The sequence below is a fragment of the Pieris brassicae genome, chromosome 5, assembly GCF_905147105.1.
Source record: "Pieris brassicae chromosome 5, ilPieBrab1.1, whole genome shotgun sequence".
In the NCBI taxonomy this organism is placed as follows: Eukaryota; Metazoa; Arthropoda; class Insecta; order Lepidoptera; family Pieridae; genus Pieris; species Pieris brassicae.
The window spans coordinates 9,620,755-9,641,816 of NC_059669.1; the positions used below are offsets into that span (position 1 = coordinate 9,620,755).

Sequence of the window (21,062 nt, forward strand, 5' to 3'; positions counted from 1 at the left end):
GTAGTGCTTTTATTAATAGTGCTTTTATTAAGTTATTGAGTAGTTTGAAATTATTTACATTGCATTTTTTGCATGAATACTGTACTCTACCTTCTTAGTGAGGCCTCAACTAGTTCCACCACTGACTGTTCAGCCCAAAGGTACCGGTGCCTATCGAAATTTGGTATAAACAATAAATAATTGACGCTACAAGCTTTTTGTTCTCCTCAGTATTTTGAATCTGTTTCATGATCATTTGTCACTCTAATAGGCAAGTACGTGATCAGCCTCCTGTGCCTGACACACACAAGCCGGTTTCCGCACGATGTTTTCCATCACCGTTTGAGCGAATGTTACATAGAAAGAAATGCCATTGCCATAGCCGGGGATCGAACCTACGACCTCAGGGATGAGAGTCGCACGCTAAAGACATTTGGTATATGAAGTCATCGTGCTGCACTTTGTAAATATCGCTACAGACACAGTTTTAAAGCCTGTACCGATTCTTATGCAAAACGTTTCCGAGTATAACTTTCGGTGTTTTCACAGTTGTGTTATTTTCTAACCAGTAACATCACATCCCAGAGTAGTGTTTTTTTTAGCACTATACAGGGATTTTAAGTAATACCGCCACCTATGGATACTCACACCAGGAATTGGTTCGCTCTTATCTTGAAGGACAATTCAACTTAGGATATGTTGAATTGTTTCGAAAATTCTTCAATGCGCTGTTGGTTCCATATTGATGGTGTTCAGCAGAAAGTGCCTTAAGCGCTTAGTTGTGTAATAACGGATGTAAATAAATTCCTTAAAAAGATTTAAAAAATCCCGCCTATATTTGAGATAAGATTTGACTTTGAATTGAAACCAATTGAAGTAATTTGGACATAAGTACCTATGATGCTGTCAACATTTCCTCGCAGTATTGAATGATTATATACATATTAGAAAACTACTTGCAGGCAGCCAATTATAACCCGGTTATTATGCATGAATAAATTGTATAAGGTGGACACGTTGGGGTTTTAAATAATACTTACTATAAGGAAAATATCATAGACTACTGTGCAAAAACGCCTTTTATAATTTACAAGCATTTCGACAAGAATGTATTTAAAGTAATTTTCAGTTCTAAGTTTGTGCCCCCCCGGAAGAAGAAGATTACCAAAGAGCTTTTTGACAATCAGCAAGAAGAACTCTTCCATCCTATTAATTTGAAAAGTAATAGTTGTTAATTTAGGATAATTATTTTTTTATGAGTGAACATTAAGTTACGTTTATAAATACTCAATTATTAAAATTATTAACTCTGAATGTCGTTTTATAAGTATTATTAAATGAAAAAAGATTATATAGCGATTTGACATTTATTCAAGGTCCATCTTCATCATATTGATTTGCAATGCAATTTGCAAGTGTAATTTTGAAATTCGAATATCTTTGGAAACAGTATGATACTAATTAGGTATCTATTGTAAACTGGGCCTACCATGATCTCAAATAAATGAGACAGTTTGTGTTCCCACGTGACCTTAGTGGTCATCAGATTTCGATCATTCAATTTGTATGAAAATTCGTACCATGAACGCTCGGCTGAACAAAAATATTGCGCCTTCAAACTATGACAGTTGTGAACTTTTCTGTATCGAAATGTCCATATAATAGATTAGAACATATAAATTTCTATATTTTAATTAAAACTCGTTCATTAAGTTAAAATAATAGGATGTAGAAAGTGTTTTTCTACATCCTATTATTTTAACTTAACTTTTCATCGTGCGTGGTCATGGTGACTGAAGACAAAACACACGACACAACGCGCACACAAAATTTAGAATTATGTAAATAATTATACATTTTTAATAAAAATACATAGCTTTAATCCGTTCAAAAAGTGTTTTTCTTAATGTGTAAAAGCTATTTTAACAAAAGACAATACTAATAGGATGTACTTTGTCTAAAATAGGAAAAAATATAATTTTTATATTTTAGTGATTATAAATAAATTATTTAAAAGTCGACGGAGGTCCACAATACGCTATAGATCAACGACTTTGATTCGTTGAAGATTTCAGTGTACCAACAAATAATTACACAAACTATCTTTAATAATATTCAATTAATTAATTAGGCAACTATAAAAAAAATATTCCCCAATACATCATATTTTATTTTAAACTAGCTCCTGCCCGCGTTGATTTTCTGTATATTACATTATATTGCGTTGATTATATGTGAAGTCTCTTTTGACTTCTTCAACGATTATTCCGTATCTTAATAGAGAGCATAATTAATTATACACCTAAACCTTAATTAAGAATCTGCGTTATATACATTGCAAACAATAAGAATGCTATCACTAGTATTTATTATAATTAAACTTTTCTTTTTATGTTCATAATAGTATTATTCTCCTCTGTTTTTGTTGTTAAAAAAAACATACTTATTTTTCATATTTATAGTTTGTAAATAATAAGCCATTTGTAATAATTCTAATAATAGCATTAATTTAGTTAGGATAACGGCATCATGATATAAAAAGATGTCATCAGGCAATTTAATAGTGTTGGCCTAGTGGCTTCAGCGTGCGACTCTCATCCCTGAGGTCGTAGGTTCGATCCCCGGCTATGCACCAATGGATTTTCTTTCTATGTGCGAATTTAACATTAGCTCGAACAGTGAAGGAAAACATCGTGAGGAAACCGGCTTGCCTTAGACCCAAAAAGTCGACGGTGTGTGTCACAGAAGGCTGATCACCTACTTGCCTATTCAATTCACAAACGATCATGAAACAGATACAAAAATCTGAGGCCCAGACCTAAAAGGTTGTAGCGCCATTGATTTTTTTAAAATATTTCATTGGGATATGTCCCTCAATTCAGTGAGTTAGTCAGGTTTAAGCTGTAATGAAAATATAATTATGTATATTATATCACTTAGTTAACGTATAAACTAAATTTGTTTGTATATTTTATTTATTTTTATAGAGACATTAGTTTGATAGTAAAATTTCAAAACTTACATAAAATCCTCAAACAATATCATCGTTCTTTCGTTCGGTTGCGATGCCAATACTTTCAGGTTATAGGCGGTCGTGTCACGAAAAAATGCTATTTAGTTTTGACTGGAAATGGCTTTATTATATAAGTACACATGTATATACAAAACGACGAGGCACAGAGTTTTAGATCCGATATCAGTTTGTCTTCTGGCGCTGCGTCATGCTCCAATGCAATCAATAAACAAAGAAAAAAGTAATTTTAATTATTAACGGTAAGTCCACAATGCTATACAGTACCAGATTGGACTGGCGTCATCATTTTATTGCTATGACGTAGGCTTAACGGACATAAAGAAGTTGCTCAAAAAATTAACACCATCTTCGAATATACACTTCATCGCAAAATATGCATACAGGATAATAATATTATTTTCCTGTTCGTCTCAGCTTTAATCACTTCAAGACGCTTGTCCAAGCAACTCGTGTAGAACCTGTTCTTAAAGAATGCTACGTGTGAACAAAGATTTAACATGAATCGATTGACAGTTTTGGTTCTATTTCTGATATTCCCGTTGTCGCGTTCGTCTATTGGGAGTAATGATATCAATAGATATAAGTACAATTGTACGCATAAAGACGGTGAGTGTGCGAAACAAAAGGTGAACGTTGACTTTGAATTGTGTGCATCAAAAGTTTGTATTTACAAGTGCTGCCCTAGAGATCAGGTGGTGGTATATTCAGAGTGTGCACAGGCGAAAGCGGAGAAGTTGTCTGATGTGGATGTGTATGACTATTACTTGAATAAGGCTAAGAGGACGTTTAATGAAATTTTTCATGTGATAACGAATAAATACGCGAATAGAGAGTTTGCTGAGAGTGCATACCTTGCTATTTTCATCGGAGGCGATGTTTATTTGGAGGAGGTAAGCTTTGTTGTTTATGTTATTTTTAAAAAGCTACTACAATACCTCTTACATTTTGCCTTGCATGTAATTAGTAAAATGAATTGGTTTAAGTATACATACCTATAACTAGTCTGGCCATAGATACTGTTACATAAATACTTTTTTTTCAACTTTATAATTTGGAACACGTATTTAAAAAAAAACTTCTTTCAATTTTGCGCCATTTTACATATTTTTTCGTGCTCATTGTGAAATTACAATATGGGGTGTAAAAGAAATTAGCCTTGCACAAAGTGGGTATGAAGCCGTCGGTCATATTCCAGACACTTTAAAAGCTTGGTATCAGCCGTATGTTCGTATATCGTACTATCAACAGACACAACAACACTTCGTCTGTCGAAGACCAGAAAATATCGGGGCGGCCGCGTGCTGCTAGTACTACAGAGGCTGTTAATGATGTTAAAGCCAGAATTCTTTGAAACCCCATTAGGAAGCAAACAAATCTTATCGTGAGAAATTAATATTCTGTAGCGTATTATAAAACAAGACCTGAAGCTCGGTGCTCATCGTCGATATAAATGACATGCCCTAAATCAGTCTTTACAATTAAAGAGAGTGGATCGATGTCATCGAAACGCCTTCTGTCCCGAGCCAGCCCAGACCGCAACTCTTTAGACATCAAATTATAGTCAATTTTGGAGGACGTGGCCTGCTCTGAACGACGGTGACATTGAGTCTCTTAAAAAATGTTTCGAGCAAGCAGTGGCGAAATCTCCCTTGGAAACAGTGCGTAAATCCATGGATTCGAGGCCAAACAGATTAAAGCCCCTAAAAAGCCAAACGTTGCCATTTCGAATAGAATATTTATTTTCTGTTGAGACTTTAAGATAATTATGTAGGTATAAATTTGACTAATATTACATTACTTAATTATTTCAAAAATTGCATTTTTTAATTTGTAATATAACTCATGGCTGGTTATAAATATAATCAACATAAAATTTGATTTTGACTTTAAAGTATACAATTTCGATTAGGTCGTAGTTGGACGAAAAAAATATATGGCATGAAAACTTTGCCTTTGTATTTAGATTTCGAACGACAGGTTTTAAATAATAGTAACTATTATGAAAGCAAACTTTACAACAAGTATTATTAATGGGTATTTTTTTCGTTTCTATGATAAGATAACCATAAAATCATAATCAAAAATCATAATATTAACTTTAGGACAAAGTTAGATTTTTTTGTTGATTCGTAATAATTTCTTAAAAAATAAGTTCTTTATATGTGAGTCAAAACAATTTTAATATTAAAGAATAATGAACCTAAATACTAAGACATGACGGTGTTATACAAAAAGACGCTTATAAATAAATAATAAAATCGTTTATTTGATAAGATAGTGGTACAATTGGACCGATTAATTATAAAAATCCGCACAATCAGACATAGAAATAGCTATGCAAAAGTCATATGAATTTTATAGTGTCATGTAATAAAAACATTGACATAAGGACAAAATAATAAGTGAAGTTTAGAATTGGTGTCAAACTTATGGTGTAAATAATAGCACACGCTATATAGGCACCTTGCCTTTGAAAATTTGCTTACCTTCTCCTTGAAAGAATCACACAGCAGTGATCTTTAACTTCTAGGCAGATGATTAAAGAGTTTGATAGCCATGGCGTAACAATTTTTTTAATACAGCGTGGTGCAGCATGCAGGGACCACAGCCCATACACCATTAGAATTTGTTTCTAGCGTCATGAAAGATAATATTCTGGTAGATCTCATATATTTTTAAAAAGCCCTGTATTGTATTGTTAAACGGCTCTTAACTTTTTGTGTTTGACCAATAATCATCAATTAACTGAATTCAGCGTGGACACGAACCTATTGACAAACAAGATGGCAGAAATTCATGATCATATTTGTTAAATTCAGAGATATTTCATTTATATAGACGAAATTAAAAATTATTAGGTATTAGGTGTTGTATGATACTATTTTATGCGTAAGACCTTTAAAGATTGTTTAACCGAATAAGTATACTTATAAAACTTAATCTAATATGACTTCTTTAAGGCTCTCGGGGTGAGAATGGAAAACAAAAGACGAAACGTTTGTTCGATTGTGATTCGTCAAATGTAATATCGTGTATATATAACGCATTACGTCGCTCGTCTACGCGTATTGGACCAGAGATACTGCTTGACTATGACAATCGAACGGAAATGAATATTCTCACTCTCGTGCAGACGTTATCTGTTACTTCTAATAACGAAGCGGATATTGAGAGAACGACGTCGAAACTTGATAGATACAAGTTTCGTAACTGGTACATAAACTAAGTCATAAGTTCACGTACAACGTGTTTATGACAAAGTAAAAAAGAACATAGAAACTTCGTTATCAGAAGTTTTTTATTATAGTTTAAAAAGTACACATATAAGCTAGAAATAAGGTCTTTTTTGAGGAAAATCTATGTAGTTTCAAATAATATAGGGCAGAAATATAAGAGTCTTTCCTCCAATTTCGTTTTTGTTCCATTTGGAGAAGAGTCTCTTGGGCCGTGGGGTTCAACTGCAAATGCGCTTATTAAAGATTGGTAGCTTTCTTGGCTCAACGAATAAGTATAGCAATACAGCGAGAAAATGCTGCCAGCGTAAAGTTACACTGTCACAGGGAACAATCTTTTAAAATTTGTTTTAATTTTAATAATTTTTAATTATGTTTAGGTTTTATGTTTTATTGTTTTGTTTGAATGTTATATTATGTTTTTAGTTTAAATTTTGTATTTATAAGTTCTCTTTTGTATTAAGTAACTGTAATATTGATTCACATAAAAATGTATATAATAAATTAAATATAATCTTTCAAGTGCGAAGTCACCTACTATAATATAAACTATCTGTGCTCAGCGGTTTCGGTTGTGGTCTTAGCGTCATGTCGTCACATACATCACATAGGAAATAAAAATTTAATTCGCCACCGTACCTGAGTCAATCCGTTAATTTCTCGTCAGTATATCAAAGATTGTTTCCTTGAATTTTTAGCTTTAGTTCAGATTTATACACAAAAAACTATATTCATATATTGCAAAATATATTACAATAATAATATTATTTAATAATATTTAAACCCAAGTAGATGATTCATAAGGAAAATGTGTTGTAAAACCCAAATGATGCCGACTAATATTAAATATCTAATAAATAATATAATGAGGAAATACAAGATATATAATTAATTATATATTTTGTTTCGATTATATTATACTACTGGCTCGGACTAATGAGTAATTAACCTTTACCAACTACGGTTGGTAAAATAATTGCTAATTAGAGTACCTACCTACCTACTCTTTAATAATATGATTAAAAGCCCTATTAAACATTTTTATTATATAGCTGAGTTTCATCATCGGACGTTGAGGCAGAATACAAAATACCATCCGTATCACCTCGACGTCCGTTGTTCCACAACTGAGCGTTTTCTGAGGCGGTATTAGAAACAGCTACCCACTGAAGTATTTCCAAACTTCTTCGACTTAACTTCAAGAGGCACGTACTTTAAAAGGCACGAACGCAATTGCGAGCCTTCTCTCAATGGGAATGTCCCTGGGCAGCTGTTGAGCCCATTTGCCTCCTGTCAAATAAAGTAAAAGGATATATGCCGTTAAAGGCTCTATTGTCAATTTCCATTCGATTTAGCGTACGATATTTCTATCGACGCCACATTAATAGAAATAGAAAATTAAAACGAACCCATTATTAAAGGGAGTTCCCCCCTTTAAAATACCACACATTATTTTCCATTGTGGTACACATATTACGAATGTCATAAATATTCTTGAAACAGAGTTAACACCTACGATTTAATTCCATCAGAGTTGCGTATCACGACGTTAATTAACCTTGTATTACGATTTCCCTTCCCGGTTTTTCCTGAACATAATCATTTCTAATTATTACGCTTGGAGAATTGCTTACCTAATGAACTAGCTTTGACTTTAGAGTCTGTATTTACATGTAATAATGGTATAATAAGAAAAGCCTTTTATTGAATATACTTTACATTTCTATTTCTATAATCTCTATCTTTCTAGATATCTGTATGACCTGTATGTACTTTGGCGAAGGCCTGTTCACAATCCTGCCATTTCTGTCTCCAGTGACACTCTATGCCAAGTATCACCAGCTGTTTCCTTAATCTGGTCTGTTTAACTTCTAAATTGTCTTCCACTTTTGAGTTAAATGTACCATGATCACCAGATTAATATTTTCTAGCTCCACTTTTCTGATTGTCTTGCGATTTGTCCGGCCCTTTTCCACCTAAGTTTATGTTATTTCATTGTGACATCGGAACCTAGGGTATTGAGATATAATTGTATAATAATAATAAACAATGGCGCTACAACCTTTTTAGGTCTGGGCCTCAGATTTCTGTAACTGTTTCATGATCATTTGTAAATCGAATAAGGCAAGTAGGTTATCAGCCTTCTGTGCCTGACACACGCCGTTGACTTTTTTGGGTCTAAGGCAAGCCGGTTTCCTCACGATGTTTACCTTTAGCGTTCGAGCTAATGTTAAATGCGCACATAGAAAGAAAATCCATTGGTGCACAGCCTGGGATCGAACCTACGACTTCTGAGATGAGAGTCGCAAGCTGTAGCCACTAAGCCAACACTGCTCCTTATATAAAATTGTATCTGTATTATCAATTATTTGTAACTAGTAGGTACTTCTATCGTCATTGACAAGTAACTAGCCCGAAGAATTGTTTCACCAGGTTGTGGGTCCTTGTATTATTTGTGTACGTATGGCTAAGCAACAGAGCCTAGGAAGATTATCAAGACGAAATAGTGTATATCATATTTCAATGGCCAGGCTTGCAATTTAATAAATAAAAACTTTACTTTTCAGAGTGGAAGTTTATATGTGGATATGCCAAATCAATATAGAAGATGGATACAGATAACGAACAAAGATTTCTGCATAGATTACTCGATGACGGAGAACGACACACTCTCAGATTCGCCCCAGTTCTTCGTAAATTATCAAGCAGCGCCTCCTAGACAAAAGCAATCTACTGTATATGTCGTAGGTATGGTATTTTCTGCTTTTGGGTACAGTTTTGAATTTATGATGAATTTAGTTATCTATTTTCTCTCATATAACATTTACAACAAGAAAGTTTTACTTTCTAGATCCGCAGGGTTCTCATATCATAAATTTATTTTATAATTTCATGCATACAGCTAAGGTAATAAGTTAAAACAATAACGGGATATTAAAAGACTTGTTTAACGGGAAAGTGCCAGGATTTACCTTTAACATTTAGCCTTAACCATGCTTTCGTCGTCGATACAAAATAAGTCGATAATTAGTCGGTCCACAACTGAGCACTTTTAGGTATTGGCCGTTTTTGTCGCACGCTACCACTATTTGGAAGTCCAGCTGCTTACTGAAGTATTTCCGAAGCAAGGATCATTCAAGAAAAGAGCGTACGAATTCTTAAACGCCGGCACGCTTTTGCCGTGGCTTAAAAAGTGTCCGTGGTCGGAGGTCACTTAGCATCAGAGCCTCCTGCCCGTTTGTTCTATATAAAAGGTAAAGCTGGCGTAAACCTAAATGAATACTTGTAATGGCGACATGGAATTGCGACGATTTTGTATGCTAGACCGATATAGTCTCAATGTAGGGCTGATTTCCTAACCTTGGGATTGAACGAAACAAACCGTATTATTTTATTTTTAGAGCTCAGCTTTGTCTATAGACCTATAGATCCTATATGTCCTATATGTCTATAGATCCCAATAGATATAGGGATTTGGATCCCAACTTCAATGTTGCATTGAGAATGAACTAATGTTACAACTGACTCGCTGACATGAAATTTTTAAACATATAAGACACCTTTGCAAGCCATGACATGTGGTAGAATATGTGCAGTTTAGATTGGACCCCCATAGCATTCTTTTACTAGCAAATAATTTATATAATTACATAAAAATTACGTAAACGTCGAGATCACTATTGAATTGGTTCACTTGCTTTCAAATAATTTAGCAATATTTACGATTAATCCTTTTAATAAAGAACAATTAAGCATCAGTTTCACAAAAACAAGTTATACAAACTAGAATTTTGGCCACATTGGCCTCGATGTATGTGTGGACGACGTGCACAAACATAATGCTTATAATATGTCGTTAAATAGTTCAGCAGCAGTGTTTGCCTAGGGATTTCAGCGTGCGACTTTCGTTTTTCAGTTCTTAGGTTCGATTCCCGGCACACGAGTATCTGTCTTTGTGCGCACTTAACATTCGCTTGAACGGTGAAGAAAAACATCGTGAGGAAACCGGCTTGCGTTAGACCCGAAAAGTCGTACTGTCTATTACTTTGACGAATGATAATGACGCAGATACAGAAATCTGAGGCCGATACCTAAAAAGTTTGTACGCCACTGGTAAACAATGAAATTATTTATATATATATCTATTAAAGGAACCTATAATCGAATCATGATTTAAACCTCTAAAGCATATTTGTGTAAAAGTTCTTCCAGTTCCGTTTCTGAATGATTATTTTTTTCAGCTCTGGCAATATCATCTGTATTTCTTTTCCTGGTACTCTTCATATACATCATACTACCGGAGGCTCAGAACTTAGTAGGCAAGATTCGTATGTGCTATGTTAGTAGTTATATTGGGTATTTCGTTTCTGTGGCGATTGTTCTGGCTGATTCACATTCGGAGACAACCTGCAAAATTTTGTGTAAGTATTATCTCTATATATATAAAATTTTCGTGTCACAATGCTCGCTTAGTTAGCTTCTGAATTTTTTATGATTATTTAGTAAGTCTGAGAGGCGGCTACTATCTATCTTTCAAACCCTAATTGATAAAAAAATTTATAAAAACATATTGTTTATATTTTTTTATACAAAAATACATACAATCATTGTACGTCATTTAAACTGTGTTTAAAATTAATTTAAAAAAATTGTTACAGCATTCATTGCATATTTCTCCATCATAGCAACGTGCTGTTGGATGAACATCATGTCGTATGATATCTGGTCTACATTTCGGTATGATTTTTTAATGAAAATTTAATATCATTTAGTGATTTTATTTGAGGACAACACAAATTCTTACCATATACAAACATATTAATATCAAAGCGGTTTTAATGGACACGCAATATAGCAATTTATAGTAATCTCTTTAGAGGAAAATGTTAGAAATAACAACCAGTTTCATTTGTTTTTATCCTGTATTGGATATTGCATAGCCCCAAAGGTTAATTTCTGGATCATTTTACTAACGCAAACAAATGTTCGGCGGGGAACAAAAAAAACATCCACATTATACAGCACCTGCAACTTAACTAATAGACACATTTCAATTAAATAAAAAACTTATTGATAAGTTGTAAAGCACTATTGTTTTGGCTAACAACGAAACTGTTGTTACATTACAGAACTAGAGGAAGTACAAAGTTTTCTGGGTCCAGTGAGAGACGGAGAATAGAAAAGCGGAAATTCCGTCGATACTGCTGTTACGGATGGGGACTTCCACTAAGCATGGCCGCTGGTCTGATGATAATCAACTCCCTTGACCTTTCTGATCTGCCCTGGTTCATCACACCACAGATTCCAACGTGGGGATGCTTTTTAATAGGTAAGTTTCCTTTCCTAGAGGTTAATGAACCTGGGTTATATTAAACTTTCTGAACATCATTCAACCTTCACTTGTTTAATCACAAATAGATTTCTGGATATCTCAGTTATTCGTAGCGTACATAAGCTACTCTGGTCTGGCTTGTGTGTCCTCCTTAGTATATCTAATTCGGTACAAAGATACTTTATTTCTCAAAGAATTACATTCACTTAAGTGAGAAAGTTTAATTTAAGGTTGGTAAGTTGCGAACATTGTGTTATGAAATGATTAGAAACTAATATAAAAATATTAGTTCATGTGCAAATATTAATATATAAACTATGTCGTGTAAAATGGTTTCGCTAAAGTAAATACAAAAAATTAACAATATTTACGATACTTTTACAAAACTGTAGGTAAATGTATCGATATTACAACAGGCAGTGTGTAACTAATGACTAGTAATGATTTCTTATATGCTCGTTCACAAATGAATAAAAACAATAATATTAAACTCAAACGTTAGTTGATTGAGTTAATATGATCTTAATAATCAATAAATTCACGTCATACTGCCGTAGAAAAACTGTTTTAGTTATGATCTTTGTCGTGGATCAAAATTTTCCTGTCTGTCAATTCTCAGGCTGTTGAGGATTTTGTTTATTCATTTACAGCATAGATGCTAAACAATAATTATAATCTTTTAAGTAAGGGTTAAGCGGTAAGTACCAAAAAGAAATCGGCACTCGGGGACTGCGGCGGTAAAGCTATTTGATAGCATTTTTTATCAACTTATGAAATGCAATTATAATTATTTATTTATTTTTTATTTATGCAGTATTTTTTTTCTTTGATATTAATTAATTCAAGTTCACTTTTTAAGCGTGACAACCGATAAGAGAAAAAAAGGACTTTTATTGAATAAATAAGAAGTTAATATCGTTTGAAATATTTTTAATATCTATACATATAGGTTATTAAAATTTAATATGAGGTGTACGACTAGTAAACTATATTTTAGACTTATTTCTAATATGAGGATTTGACCGATCTATGAGGTATCCAATCAAAGCTGTTGTCCGCTTCCTTTTAAAATGCTATTGCGTATATGTAAGTATTGCTTATGCGGGACAAAAGGGATGCAATAGATATGTAACACTAACAAGTATAAACTTACATACTACCTTAAACTACTAACAAATTCTATTTTTACTTAAAAACAACAAAGGTTCATCTTCCCAAACCTGTCATAAATGTTTATGACTGTCCGGTCCTGATACCTGCATATATTTATGACTGGGATGCTTCTGACAAGTTTTATTCTATGTGAACGCCATCAAGCTGTTTAGTTAGCATATATTACTAATTTCTAGGGAAATTAAAATGAATTTTTGTAACTATAGTATTCGTACATCTCATGCTGCCAAATAGTATCTACGATGTGAAGAAAAGAGACAGTCAAAATTGTACGATTAAGGGAATTAGTCTCTAGTGAATAAGCCATCCCTTTATTACTTATTTTAAAAATATTCACCTAACCTGAAATTATGTTAAGCTTCGAAAACGGCGGAATTTTTACTGTCCATTCTGAAACTACAATTTTTTTTAGATGGTCAGCAATTCGTATACATGTACATACCGATGATGATTCTTGTGGGTGGGAACTGTTTATTGTTCCTGCTGACTGCATGCAGTATTTGGGAGTCAATGAGAGGAAATGAAGTGCTGGGACCAGCTGCGACTAAGCGGCAGCAACAAAGGTACGTTTTGGTGTTTAATTTAATTATTTACGAGCGAGCGACTCTCGTTCCTTATTACGAATTTTTGAACTTCGACTGTGGACCTATCTATGTGCTCATTATAACTCACTCGTACAGTAAAGGAAAACTGTGCGGAATCCGGCATGCCTTAGACCCATCAATCGACTACGTGCCTTTCGCACAGAAGGCCTACTTGCCTAGTAAAACAAATGACCAATACAGTCCAAACCAAGGGTCGTCACTGGTTACATAAGAATGTTACATGAATTGTGTTGTACTCCCAATATAACTAAATATACTTAAAATGGGACGAAGATCGTTGCATACAATATTTCTTGTGAGTTGTTTATACGGAAACCCCAAACATTAAACTCGTGATTACAATTGACGAGAGAGGAAACGAGTTATAAAACATTATTCATACTAAACGAGGTACAGTAATCCCGTGGTCCCTGATAACTTGCTATTTATAAGAAGGTATCAAATATTAAATAATTCTTCCTTGTGTGTAACATTATTGTTTAGGTTATAAGCTCTTCCAAAACACAAACGCCACTTAGAAACAAAGAAAAGAAAACTCTGTTAACTTTCAAGCGGGCGCGCGTATTCGAATCGACCGCGCTTAGTACATTTTCGTTCATATTATTATTATTACCCATCACATTTATTTTTCATGAATAGTAGCCTATCGCTGTATCATTTGGAGTAAAATAAACCTTTGCTCAGGGCACTCCCCCCTCTCCGTAGATCAATTATTTCGGTCTTGGTGCAGTCGTCGAAAATACTACACGCGCCTGTCGTCGAAAAGGTTACGCGCGATGCTCAACGCCACATACCTTTGATCACGATCGTCGTAGTTTTTCGGACATCATTCAATATTATCGAATTAAGCTTTGATTTTTTATATACAATGAGTCGTGGACGGTTACCACAAAGTGCAATAATCGAGGAATTACTAAGAGAAGACGAAGAAGAGCGTGAATTAGCTCAGCGACCAAGGCTCTGAAATTTCCGACCTCATCATTGCAAAGGAACCTCGATATGCTGAGGAATCAAACTGATTGGAATTAGAAGAGAATGATTTTCCAATTTCAGAAACAAGTCGCTGTTGTAAGGAAGTGCCAAAAATATAACAATAACAGAGTGAGGCTCGCGTTTAAAATATTCTGACGGAAGATGAGAGTATTTTGAACTGAAGCGGGCCCGTAGGATTGGTAGTTTGCCAAAGCCTGGAGTTTATTCATTTCAGAGAATGTTATTGAATATTATTAATAGTTGTTAGATATACCTACACAAATAAAAAAAAAACGTGAATACGTGACTGGAAACCGAGATGAGGGGAAAATTCGAGCACTTTTCGAATTGTTGTACAAATTATGGGATCCTTGAAGACATCACACGCCAATTTAGAAGATTTATATGCAAGCGATGGGACAGGCCCACCTATTGTTCCTACTACTCTATCAATGAAAAGAGTAAAATTTCTAGTAAATTCATTGCGGTTTGATGGTGGTACTACGCAACAAGCTCGTGGTGGTACCCTTGACAAAGCTGCGCCAATAAGAGACGTTTTAGATATGTTAACACAAAACTGTCTTTTGCCATATTCAATAGGAGAGAACGTTGTAATTGATGAGATGATGGTTGGCTTTCGAGGAAAATGTCCTTTCCGACGATACATAATTGTTTCTCTTTCTTAATTTTAATTACTTTTGTTGTGTTATGCAAGAATACCTTTACAACGCATTTCCTAAATCGCGGAATCAATCTATCGTGTTATGGGAAGGATTACTGTATATATCTCAATAATATATGTTGTTAGCTATCCATTATTAGTATATATAAAAATATATCATCTTAAAATGCAGGAGACTTTTCTGGTATTGAGTGATATATTTTTTTTTATTGAGAAAGATTTCCAGCTTATTACTAACTTACTTTCTAAATATAATGTTCTTTTTACGCCATTTAATAAATCTTTACATATAGTTAAGTACTAATAATATTATCTGGATTGATAATAATAAGAAAGTAATAAACTAATTAAAAATTAGTTAAGTAACACTTAACAGTTTAGTATAACTTATACACTTATGTAAACTTATCATTCACTATTTATTCCACTGAGGAGCTCAGATTTCATAGCTCTTCTAATAAGTATTCGCCTCAAGTGTAGTGTACACATCACAAGTTAAACTGTTAAACTTACCCGCCACCCTAACCATAAAGCTGTTCCCTCTGTAATTGGTGTGAACTTTAGGTGTGTGCAATAGGAGCATATTTTGTAGTGTTCTATTATACACACGGAGACAGGCCTTACTTAGTAGCTCAGGATAGTCAACTTTACCTGTAGCTAAATTATTAAATATGTTACATCTGCTATCTCACGCCTTACTGAGAGAGGAAGAATGTGGAACTGGTTACATCTTGCTAAGTAGTCAGTCAGGAAAGTATTAGCTTTATATTGCAGATGTTTGATAAATTTCTTTTGTACGAGTTCTACTACTATACTTGCGAGGCGTATTCTACGTTAGGTCTAACATAGGCAAAGTAGAGAGTTTTAAGTGTCTTGACTTGAGTGAACTTTGTCGACGTTCTTAAGATAAACCCTAATATTCTATAAGCTTTGCGAACAATGCTATCGATATGAGTATCAAAAAGAAGTTTGCTATCATGTCTTTAATTATGTTGACATTTTTAATACAGATTTTTAAGTTAATAGGCGTGTATAACTTTCTTATTTCTTCTTGAGTATGTCATGGAAAAACAATTGGATACGTTAAGATCAAGTTTATTAATTTGACAATAAGCTTAAAATCTATTTAAGTCACCTTGTAGGTCAGGTGACTTAAATAGTTTCAGTACCGACATATTTTAAGATTTTCACATCGCCGCGTATAATAATATTTTAGAATGTAGGAAGCAAGTTTGAATATCGATTTTTAAAATTTTTTCTATTTTATTGGGTTGTATGAATTGTGAGAGTACTATCTTACTGTGATAAAGATAAAGTGGTATCCGAAATGCAATCTAAATATGTAAACTTGAAATATTGAACAAACAAATTAGCTATCTCTTCACCATTGTCTGCTTTGAGATCATTATAGTACATAGTACTAGGAAAAGCATGGCCTCCCCTTTTACATTTAACGTATGACAAAAAGCGTTTGCTATTGCTTATAGAGTTCTCAGTTCTATCAATCAAATTTGCAAAACATTCTTTTTCGAACTTTTTTATTCTCGTTCTAAAGATAGAAAATTATTCATATTCTGACATTTATAAACACCATTTTGAATTTGCGGTGATATTAAGATTTCTCCCTGATCATTTTGATAAGAGGTAATGTGTACCATGGGGGGTTATTATTAGTTTTATCATTTTTATTGGTTTATATTGGTCACGAATATTATATAAAAATTTTATACCTCTGTTTCAAGGTCATTATCTGACATTATTATTATTTATTATATCGTAGTTACCTTTGCTACATAAATATCTTACATAAGTGTTATCCGTTAAATTATCTGACACTAAGAATTTAATACATATGCACAAGGTTCTGTGGTGAGGGTCTTCTACGGTTAGTGGGTCGTCGCACGCATTGCCATTAAAGTTTTTAACGTAATTGTATTGACAAATATTGCACACCTCTAAGGAATTTGTTGCTCTCCGGAGTAACAGTTTGGAATCAAATGCAAAGAACCTTCATTACCAAAATCCCAGTTTATATTTCAAAGATTAAAATCACCCAGGACAAGAAATGTATCCTGATGATTTTCTAGCACAACTTCATTTAACCTTTGGGTTATTTAACTGAATTGAGTGTGTGTTGCCGGCGTTTTTGGCACACAGATATAAGGTACAAATATGAAGGTTATTGAAGTGCCCATGTACTTTTCTGAATTGCGTAATTGTGATCCAAATGTCTTCAGCTGACGATCTCCACTCTACCCGTTCTCTTACACCAAGGTTTCGACTCACAGCCAGTAACACCCCTCCACCCTTACTGTGATTGGTTTTTGCATAGTCTCTGTCACGTATTCATACGACATATCTGCTATCAAAAGTGTCACTGTCATAGACGCCATCAACCAACCACGTTTCAGTTAACGATATAACGTCGTAAGAATTGAGTTATAAATTCCTAAGAAAGTTGCTACACTTTGTGCGTAAACCACGTACATTTTGGTAGTATATTTTCAACGTATCAAGATCGAGTAACTTTATGGCTACATTTATTAAGAATATTTCTATAATAGTAACATAATCATGTTACAAAAAAACAATAATAAAACCTTTTTAACGACACATGCGTAACCGGTTGACAAAAGTTGTCCTTTAAATTATTATTATTAAAATATTTAATTATTATTATTTAGATTTAAAATTATGTAAATAATTATAAGTTTATAATAATACAAATAGCTTAAATCCGGTTAAAAAATTGTTTTCTTTCAAGGTGTAAAAGCTATGTTAACCAAAGACAATACTTTAAATGATATTAATTATAAGCACAATTACTTTATCTATCGCTAGCCTAAAGTTGAAATAATTAAACCCACATTGAAATAGCAGTTTCTTTTCTTTACATAATGCGTAAAAATAAATAACAGTTACACGGTTTGTAAATAATTTAATTTGAGACAATCACATTCCTCCTTCCGTTATTTTCTGAAGATCCTTCGCCGACTTTATTATAAAAACTGGGGACGAGTCACTTCTTCGCGCTTGAATCTTGCAATGCTTGATCCAAACATACCGCCAGTCCATTTCCTTGGCTAAAAGCTTAGTCTTGTTTAAAAGAATATTGTCGCGAGTAGTCAGGTGTTTTGGCGGGTAGGGAACTCTCCCCATTAAATGATCTGACAGCCGCCACAAAGTTCTCCTTAACATACCTGCAGTTGAAACACGCAACAATCGGCTTCGGATGATTAGAGTCTCTCGATGGTGTGCGGGCTATAAAGTTTAACTGCTGTTTTAGATCCAATACTTACTATTAAATCAAGTAGGTTTTCATTTGCCGTCTGTGGTATTCCCTTTAACTCAACGTTGTTCATTCTATTCCTTTGCTCTGCCGCATCCCTTTCACAGTTTTGCCCATCAAGTCTGCTTTGTAAATTATTTATCAGTTCTTTTGTTTTTTCCACATCCAAAAGCCTATCCTCTATATTTTGGAGTCGTAATCCAAAGTCCTTAATAATTGTGCTAGCGTCTACTACTGAGGATATCAGCCCAGAAAATTCATCTCTCATTAACTTGATCTGGCTTACTAATTCTTCGAAGGCTGTCATTCTGGACGACATGGTTTTTATCTCTTCTAACATCTTCCGTGATGGTTCATGCAGTTTTCGATATCCTCCCTCTGTGATTCCTATGCAATTATAGTGGAACGTTTGTTTACATGATGAGCAAACTGCCCCATCAAAGAGGCCTTCATTGCATTCCCCAAATTTCATTATTGCTGTCCTGTTGTATGTTTTATTAGAGTTTAGAACAAAGAAAAAAGTTTAAGAATCACGTTCAATTCAAATCACTTTTACATTAAGGATAGAACAAAAAGAAAACATTTAACTTTGATATTTAAGTATACCAATTAACGTAGGTTAATAACAGTTCCTTTACTTATAGATACTTAATTTCGCGATAAGAATTTTTTTACACAAGGATACGTCCTGTGCGTAAGGCGTTCCGCAGTAACTAATATCTCACGATGTTTTCCTTCACCGTACGTGTGAGTTTTAAATGTACACAGATACAATGCCAGAAGTCTCGCAAGTGCTTTCGGCCTCTTAAGAATGGGTTCACTCTTTTCTTGAAGGAACGGATTATTTATTAATATAATATTTCGAGTGCTTTGGAACTTCTATCGTACAGCGTTAGAAAAAGAAATAAATAACTAATATTCCTAATACTAACACCAGGTTCAAGATATGCGTGCGGCTATCAGTAACGATGGGTGTGAGTTGGATATGGGAAGTGATTAGTTTTCTGGTACCAGCTGCTGATGAGTTTGCCCTGTACCTTGACCTGTATAATGGCTGCATTGGATTCTTGATTTTCCTCATATTCGTTTGCAATAGGCGCAAGCTAGCTCACCTCAAAGCAAGGTAAATATATTTATTTTATAATCTCGTTAGTCGGTATCTTACGTCTCATCAAGGAAACATATGGAGCGGACTAACAGTTTGTACTGGTTTCAGTTTTGAGGACCCTGAGTCTTTCAGATGATCAGTCTACCTGGTTGGTGACAGCCACGTGATCTTTTGCCGTCTGTATTATTAACCTTGATCAGTTTCTCCAAGTTTTCAACTCCTCTGTGTATGGCCGTAATATGATATGATTCGTTGTCGGCATACCGTAGACCTGCCAGTCCGTATGCGGAGTTGGGTCAAGACAGTGGTGCCCTTCGCAACACACGCCTCAAGCACAATGGAACCAATTTACTCATAATAGTTCTTTCTATACTACATACTAGTTCTTTTTATTCTAGACCCGTATTCTGAACTAGAATAAAAACTCACACATTTATTATGTTTGAAGTTTGTCATACGCGGCAGTTCTAAAGTGGAGATGCTGTTTTTGATATGGGTCTAAGATTCACTTGTCAGTTACTTGGTGGAATAACTATCCAGGTTAATCTTCCTGTCCGGAAATGCTTTAGTATTTCGTTATTGACGTTTATGTATGTGTTCTGTGTGTTTTTAGATTTCATTCATGGCGTCACCCGAAATCGTTTAATCAAAATACGAGTAACGATTCGCAAGCTGTGGCGATGAAGAGATTGGACAACTCTTTAAGCACTGTCGAGTTTTAGAATTAAGTTTTGACTGATTTACTTAGTTTTTAAGTTTTATGACTATAAATATAGCATTCCATGGCCAATTTTGTCTTATTTTGTTGTGGCAATTCTCACGAACCAAATATACATGTATCAAAACCCTAAGCGCGCCTTCCGAACATTACCGCGCGGTGGCAGCGCGTCTGCAGCGCTGCGGCCGCGATACTTTGTAAATCTATGTAAATAAACAACGAGCGGTTGCAGTGCTACACCCGCGCTGCGGCCCGCATCAGTTCATATAGCGACTAGTGCTGCGCACACGTATGTTTTTGTACAAGTTTAAACATTAACGAAAATCATTTCAGTGTATAACAAGCCTTTGACATGTTGAGGGCCAAACTTTAGTTTTCAAATATGATCGCGGGCCGCGTTTAAAAGTACTTAGTGCATTTTAAAGTACTGATATTATTTTTTGATATTAGACATGAAACATTGAACAACAATGTACAATTGAAATATAATAACAAAATGAAATTTAAAAAAATGGCACATTATAATTAAATCGTAAAATTTGCAATTATTCCAAACTACGAAAGTTAAATCAATGAGACACTTGAGATTAGGGAAACTAATCCATCGATATTTGGATTAATTCCATTGACAAAGACGTAAATTATTTTCCAAATTATTGTCAGTCAGTCTTGTACGATGTGTTGATTTATTAACTTTCATCAATGAAAAGAACTGTTCGCATATATAAGTACTGCCAAACGCTCACATCAATAATCTTGCGATTTTTCTAAGCTGCGGAAAATTTTCTTTTCTACATATTTTTTGTAGAAATCGCACAACTCTACGTCTTCAAATTTGGATTTTAGGAGTGTATTTTCTTGAATCTCGATCAACTCCATTTGTGTCTTGGTGCATTTTGTACATTACATTTTGTAGGAGTAGTAAATAAACTGAAAC

At 34.1% G+C, this 21,062-nt stretch overlaps 1 protein-coding gene across 1 annotated transcript; it reads left to right on the forward strand.

Annotated features, from left to right (window-relative positions):
* Window positions 1-3,447: 3,447 nt before the first annotated feature.
* LOC123710374 (probable G-protein coupled receptor Mth-like 3) lies at window positions 3,448-20,197 on the forward strand. Its single transcript, XM_045662214.1, has 8 exons — window positions 3,448-3,903; window positions 8,814-8,994; window positions 10,488-10,667; window positions 10,905-10,983; window positions 11,376-11,575; window positions 13,164-13,314; window positions 19,237-19,422; window positions 20,021-20,197. Exons 1-8 carry the CDS (start codon window positions 3,511-3,513, stop codon window positions 20,127-20,129), a joined length of 1,479 nt encoding a protein of 492 aa, XP_045518170.1. The 5' UTR covers window positions 3,448-3,510; the 3' UTR covers window positions 20,130-20,197.
* The last annotated feature ends 865 nt before the right edge of the window (window positions 20,198-21,062 follow it).

Bases quoted from the DNA above. Each gene is read 5' to 3' on its own strand.
- LOC123710374 (XM_045662214.1), top strand. From the start codon at position 3,511: ATGAATCGATTGACAGTTTTGGTTCTATTTCTGATATTCCCGTTGTCG. The intron at 8,995-10,487 runs GTATGGTATTTT...TATTTTTTTCAG, and splicing joins ATCTACTGTATATGTCGTAG to CTCTGGCAATATCATCTGTA. The intron at 11,576-13,163 runs GTAAGTTTCCTT...AATTTTTTTTAG, and splicing joins GTGGGGATGCTTTTTAATAG to ATGGTCAGCAATTCGTATAC.